A 7,175-nucleotide genomic window follows, 5' to 3' on the forward strand; every position below is an offset into this window, starting at 1 on the left:
TCTATGGCACGTACAATTAGAAGACTTAGAAGTGTACTTTTTTCCAATATAGTCTTGTAGTAATCTCTGAGCAAGCATTTGGATTTGTCATGATCTTTGCATAGACAGATTCCTACCGTACTTTTTTGCCCAAATACGTTTGCCTGGTATTTTTTGCAGAGTACTGGATAGGTATTCTATTAATGTCCGCTGTAGTAAAACATTTGAATCCATACATAGAAAAAACGTATTTAATGTTCATTTTTACATAAAGCACTTAACAATAACAGAATAGAATACAATGCTTAGAGACCATCTTTGAACGCTTTCAGGAGCAGGTCAGCTGCCAGCCCAGGAGACAAGACGCCACTAAGAACTTTTTCCTCTAGAAGCGGAATCTTATCCTTAACTGCCAAGTGACTTCGGAAATGTTCCAACATATTTTCTTGGATGAGATTCCACATCCACACTTTCTGCTGCTTCCGTCGTCTGGCAATTAACTCACCACTTGTGAGCATGAGGTCACGAAATTCTGTCATTTTATCCCACATATCTGAGATACCTTCTCCAGTTTTGGCAGAGATGCCCATTACCTGTTGGATTCAGAAGAATTTTTAAAGCCAAGTAACTATTGAGATTGAGGGTTCAATTATTGCATCAGGAAGACTGCATGAAAATTAAGAAATGTGTAAGGCAAGCACGCTTCAATACACCCACTAAATGAAGTTTCAAGCGGTTCCGGGCTGTTTACTTTTTGGGTTTGGTTTTTTTTTTGCTTGTTTGAAAGATCTCAAAATGGAGATTCTACCAGCTATAAGTGGACCCTGAGATCCACAGCATTTGGGATAAATAGGCCTTGTCCAACTGCTTGTATAACAAGTGAGAATCAATTTAAATTAGTCTTTCAGCTAAAATGTGCAGTGTTGCTATTTTATTTAAATATAGAGATAATTACATAGTCTGGTAGCTACCCTTTTGCACTTTAAATATTCCAGAAAGGAGGTATTTTGACTATTTTTCACATTTGCTTTCCAGACGAGGAACTCATTTTGCCAAAAATATTGTAAGCATCCAACACGATCTTTTAAATGGTTTGGGTTTTTTTTAAGTGCGTGTGTGTCTCAAATCTAATGTATAGGATACAGCCCCTCCAAACCAGTATTGTCTTTCTTCCAGTTATCAGACACTGCCATCACTGAAAAAGACAGATAACTTGTTTAGTTCACTGGTCTCAAACGGTTATTTTGGGTTACATTTATCAGATGTGACCTCCCATCAGATCTAGAAACAAAAATTACAAAAGGATGGCTAAGCTTCAGGCAGCCCAACTGCTTTAAACTTAATTCAATGGGTCAATTTCAACATCAAGGTAGAGCAAACCTCCTTCACATATACAAGTATATAAATAAAAGAGAGTGAGAGTGTGTGTGTATGCTTAGTTTATATACATATTTTAAAAATTAGTACAGAATTTTTTCCTTAACAATTTGCCATAACCTTTTAATAGATGAAATACTGCATTAATACTAAAGGCCCACAGGATGAGAATTCCAGTAACCTACATGTTGCATACACAAGTACATGAGGCTCTAGTCCAAGAACTTCTATTATGTGAGAAGTTAAAAAAAAAAGCAATAAAGGAAACACAAACAAGTGAAAGAACAAATATAATCACAAGCTTCAGTTATAAAAACGGGAGAAATAGCTTATGGGATGTTTTAAAGATATACATAGTTTACAAGAAGCAAGACAATTCTGTACCACTACTGATGTTAGCAATAGGTCTGCTACTCCTGAGATTGTAGCTTGGGACAGAAATTGTGGGGGGCAGAACTATGGCTTTGCACAGTTTTGTGTGCCACACCTTGAGATCAGAGGTGAAACAGCAGCAATCAGCCCTCTAGCACAGTGTAAAATTACACAACAGAACTACATTTTTTATAAAAGAGTTCAAGAAGGCTGGTATAGCTAGATGAGATTATAGCAATTTAACTCATTCAGGACTTTTTCTGGGAGGGAAAAAAATTTAAAGACAAGCAAACAAAACCCCAACACACCACCAAAAAAGACCAAAAAACCCCACAAACCATACTGAAGTACACAAACCTTTGGTCTCCAAACCTTTGAACGCTTGCGAAGCAGCTTCATAGCACTAACATATTCAGCTTGTATTCTCCGTGCAGGCACAACTAAATCACCATCAGCCTTATTTATAGCAACTAGATCTGCCATCTCAATTATACCCCGTTTGATACCCTACACGGAACAGAGAGAGAAATCATGAATACCCAAGAAGGGCTGATATGCTGATTTATCACAGAAAGCAGGCCAAAAGAAGTTTTGTTAGTTTCTGATGGCTCCTGCTGACTTTTTTGTGTATGCATGTGCTAGTCATACAAGAGCAGTACCAATGGTCTCTGCCATCACTAGTTATTACTCAGACATGAGGACATTAAATATTGTCAGAGTTTACATGATGACCTATTTAATGTGTAGAGACTTAAGTTTAAACAAAACATGACCAAGTTTGCAAGCCTAATTATACTGATTTCTGCTTTCAATACAAAACTACTTCCCAAAATCATAACTAACTAGTAAATAGGTCAAAGTCAGTCAGAGAGTATCAAAATCAGGACATGGTTTAGTGGGCATGGTGGTGTTAGGTTGACGGTTGGACTTGATGATCTTAAACGTCTCTTCCAACCTTAATGATTCTATGATTCTATGAAAAACTCATATTGTAGTACTTCCAAAATTGGGAGGGGTAGGAGGAGTGGAAACAGGAAAGGGAAGGCAGGACTTCAAATCCTAACTGTGCGATAAATTGTTAAGACACCGAAAAGACTTCAATAGTAGCAGTGTAATTTAAAAAATGCTACTGATGTGGAATTTCTGCACAAATACTACACCTTGGATTTAAGCTTCTCTTCCTAGTCCTAGGATAGTATCTAATAAGAGGAACGGAAAAATACCTGTAATTCATCTCCACCCGCAGGCGGCAGTAGCAATACAAACATATCAACCATATCAGCCACAGCAAACTCTGATTGCCCCACACCTAAAAAATTAAATCCAGAGTTCACCATTTATTGCAAACTTTTTAGTAACATTCATGACAATAATTAAGATAGATCTCAGTATTGCACTGTGAACAAAACTCACAACACGAAACATAACCGTTTTTACAGAAGTGCTTTTACAAAATGTACAGGACTAGAAAATTGACAGAACGAGCATTCATTTTCACTCAGTGACCATGTATGAAAGCCTGAGCAAGATCAAGAACGAAAGAAGGCAAAGTATGCAGTTAGTAAGACCCTTTATTTAGGTATCAAAACAGGATAATTAAAATAAAACCCTAAGCACATACCTACTGTTTCCACAAGAACAACATCGTAGCCTCCTCCTTCACACAGCAGAATGGCTTCATTCGTGGTCCTTGTCACACCTCCCAGTGTCCCTCTGGTTGGAGACGGTCTGATGTATGCATTCATGTCTCTTGATAACTCAGTCATTCGTGTTTTATCACCCAGTAGAGAACCTTAAATGATTAATATTAAATTATTTCCAAAGTGCAAAATAGCCAAACTCCCTCCCACCCCCTCAATACATGAGTGAAAAAAGACAGATCTCTCCAATGATCAAATAAAGAGTATCCCAATAACATGCCTAGTTCCTCTGCCTATCAGAAGCTGGAAAGGCCTGATAAGCAGACTGTACTGCGACCAAATATGAAGAATTTGTTCTAGGTCAGAATAAATTCTGTAATTCCTGAGTGGCTTTTTAAAGCCTATACAGAGCAGGCCACACAATTGTATCTTCACTGTTTCTGTCCAAAGGGACAAACCTCTGCCTTATGATTCTGACAGCTGTTGATGGTGGGGTTTTTGTTTTATTTTTAAGAAAACTGACATGCATCCCTGCCTTCCTCCTATTCATACACACTTTAAATCAGATTCAGCGAGATCTACATGCATGATGCACGTTCCAAACGATGAAAAGATGCTCATCTCACTGGTGCAGTCTTGCTATCATATTTTGCCAGTCTATCAATGCATCTTGAATGTATGCATTCAAGGATACAGTCATTCATAGCTCCAGGTCACTGCAAAAGTGAAGTGTTTTTCTTTTTAAATAGGCACACATTGCAGCATCTTCTCTAACAGTGTAGAAGCTGGAAAAAAGAATGATGTTCCCAGGCAGCTGCCCATCAGAAAAAGAACAAAATCAAAGTTATAATATTTACGTTGGCGATACCATTAATGGTCAGTCTATAATTTCCATATAAGTTTTGATTTGAGAGTGACAAATTACAGCCACACAACTTTGAAGAATTTCAAATTCAGAAAAAAATAATCATGCTACAAGTGGGACAAATGAGCGATGATACTGCATCAGGAGACCTTTAAACCAGTATAGTCAACAAAAATCCAAAAATTCCTACTGAGAAGAACTACTGTGTTCTAAAATCCAATCTGATTTACATGTTCAGATTGCAGCATCCTCAAAATAGTTCTAAATTAGCATGTGCTCCCTACCTAGTGATCAGCATTACCACTGTTGAAATTCATTTAAAAAATAATGCCCTTAATTCACAGGGAAATAAATAAAGTTGTAAAGCAACATTAAAACACTGGAAAAGAGGAAATCTGACAAAGTTAGGGCACTGATATAAATTTTTCACATGTGAAAAACATGAAAACTTGGTACAACATTTGCTTTTAAAATTTTACTTTTATAGGCCCCCAATTTTCCATCATTTGCCCCAAAGAGATATTCCTATAGCTAACAAACTATTAGAAACGTGACTCAAACTGTAATGCATACTTACCACCACTTGTACTAGAGGAAGGGTCTACAGCCAAGACAGACACTTTGTGCTTTCTTTCTGTAAGCATTTTCCCAAAGCATTCTATGAAAGTCGATTTACCGGCACCAGGAGGACCAGACAACCCTAAGTAATCGTATTAAGATGAGAAAAACATTTTGTTAATCAAAAAATAATGCATCACATGAACACCTAAGTTGGTAACATCTAAGTCGATGGCAATTCATACTTTTGCACAATATCACAACAAAGGCAAATGAAAGACCACAACTGATATACCCAACTCAGCAGCTGTAACTGACTTGAAATACACTGCCTTGGCTCACCCAACACAGCAGCACTGACTTCATCACCCCTCACCCTACCCATACCAACATAACACTGGGTTTATCCAGCCTTATTTCCTCATCTCCAAACAAATTTATCTATGCTGACTTGCACTTCAGACCTTTAAAAATGTCAAATCCTGAATCTGTATTTTTCAGATTTATGATTTATAAAAGACACTCTGAAAGCAAAAGCTTGAAGAGCTGTTACTTAAAAAAATATTGGATGATTTACTTACATGTCAAACCATGCAAACAAAGATAAGTTTGTTAACCTCAACCAAATATTTCACTCCCACACCCAAGTTGTTCTTCTTACCACCTCTGTATACACAAGAAGTGACAGACGGACATGACATACTTTAGCAGTCCATCTCTTCCCAAGGGAAAAATATTTTATAGTTTCCAGGAGAACCAGGTTTGAGTTTCTTCAGCCGAAAAGCAGGCTGCTTTAATATAAGGCTTCAAAACAGGAAAGCATGTATTTTTGCATTTGTGGATTGATGAAGTGATTCAGGAAGAATTCAAGAAAACATCCTCTTAGGGAAAAAAATACCAACAAACCAAATCTGCTTAACTACATCCTTTCCTATCTAAACGTAGATAATAGCTGCAACAATCTGCAAACTACCTGTTTCAGCCTATAATAGTCATTAAAATCCCAAACCCAAAACTTCCTTTGCCACTCTGAAACAATAATTATTTCCAGAGCTTTTTCAAAAGCATTTTCCAGCTCAAGCCATAATACTACCAGACAACAGAGGTGATCTAGACTGGTCACAAACCAGAAGCCAAAGATCAAAAACCACAGACCAGGATGGTTAAAGAACAATAGTGACAACGAAAGGTGAGGACTGTAATCCCATCAAAGCAATTACTGGACAGACATAAGAGAACTAACCCACTCTAAAGGCAAGTGGCTTTCCTTGATTTAACTTTTCTTGTTCCCTGTGGTAGGATAATACCTTCTGAAGGAGGAACTGGGCTATTTTCTTCTTCCTACTCTGAGTTGATTCTACAAGTGTAATGGCTTCTGCTAAGCAGGCTCTATGGCCTTGGATTAGTCCATTATAAAGTCTGTCTAAGAGTCTTTGCTCTCGGTCAGAAAGCCCCTCCATTTGCTGGTCAGAGGCCGCTTGTTGACACAGCTCTCTCCTCAAACCATCTGATGAACGTATCCATTTTGTATGACAGGGGTGCACTGGTGTAAGAGATTCAATGCACAGGAAATCTGCTTTAGAAGTGAAGCAAAAGTTCTTGAAATAAGTTCTTCTAGAGAAATAACAATGAGGGAATCTCAGCAGTAAAGACGGGATCTTCATTTTGTTTGGAACTAAAAGTACCAAACAAATGAGTTCACTTCTATGTGCAGATACCCTAAGGAGAAAGAAAAACATTTTTACTTCATTCAAAGCACTTGTGTTTGCACATACCTACTGTTCTAAACAAACAAAAAAAATACAGCACTCTCTTCCTACTGAAAAAAAAAACAAACCACCACAGAACAAAAAGAGGCTTTAATCTTCAATAGCATGGCATAGAATCTCTTTATTATCATGCTTAAAAAATGAAGATATTCTTTTCATAAGTAAGCAAATAAAAAGCACTTTTAAATAAGAAAGCCTCTAAAAGCACACACAGTACACTAAAAATCCAGGAACAAACCAACCAAAGGTGTCTAGATACAGTGTTCAGGGACATGGTTTAGAAGTGGGCACGGCAGAGCTAGATATAGGTTGGACTTGATGATCCTAAAGGTCTTTTCCAACCATAACAATTCTGTGATCCCTTATGCTTACAGAAATTGCTATATATTCTGCTTTCACAGCTGCAGTGTTTTAAAAAGCTATTATTCAGAACGAGCCTTTTGCACCTTATTTTCAGAAAGAAAAAAAAAAGGGGGGGGGGTGGTCAAGACACAAAAACATTTCGAAATAAACTCAAGGAGCTGAAACCTCCCAGAGGAGCAACACAAAACAGCACCAGAACCAGGCATAACCACCACGCTCTCTGGGCCTGCTCTGCCCCCCCCCCCAGCACCA

At 37.8% G+C, this 7,175-nt stretch overlaps 1 protein-coding gene across 1 annotated transcript; it reads right to left on the bottom strand.

The window, feature by feature from the left end:
- Positions 1–215: 215 nt before the first annotated feature.
- MMAA (methylmalonic aciduria (cobalamin deficiency) cblA type) lies at positions 216–6,455 on the bottom strand. The gene is made up of 6 exons (XM_010182277.1): positions 6,035–6,455; positions 4,811–4,933; positions 3,350–3,520; positions 2,952–3,037; positions 2,086–2,235; positions 216–572 (listed from the first exon to the last, which is right to left on the bottom strand). The coding sequence occupies exons 1-6, from the start codon at positions 6,453–6,455 to the stop codon at positions 285–287; spliced, it is 1,239 nt and encodes a 412-aa protein (XP_010180579.1). The 3' UTR covers positions 216–284.
- Positions 6,456–7,175: the final 720 nt, after the last annotated feature.

Source organism: Mesitornis unicolor, unplaced genomic scaffold (genome assembly GCF_000695765.1).
Source record: "Mesitornis unicolor isolate BGI_N332 unplaced genomic scaffold, ASM69576v1 scaffold6534, whole genome shotgun sequence".
Lineage (NCBI taxonomy): Eukaryota > Metazoa > Chordata > Aves > Mesitornithiformes > Mesitornithidae > Mesitornis > Mesitornis unicolor.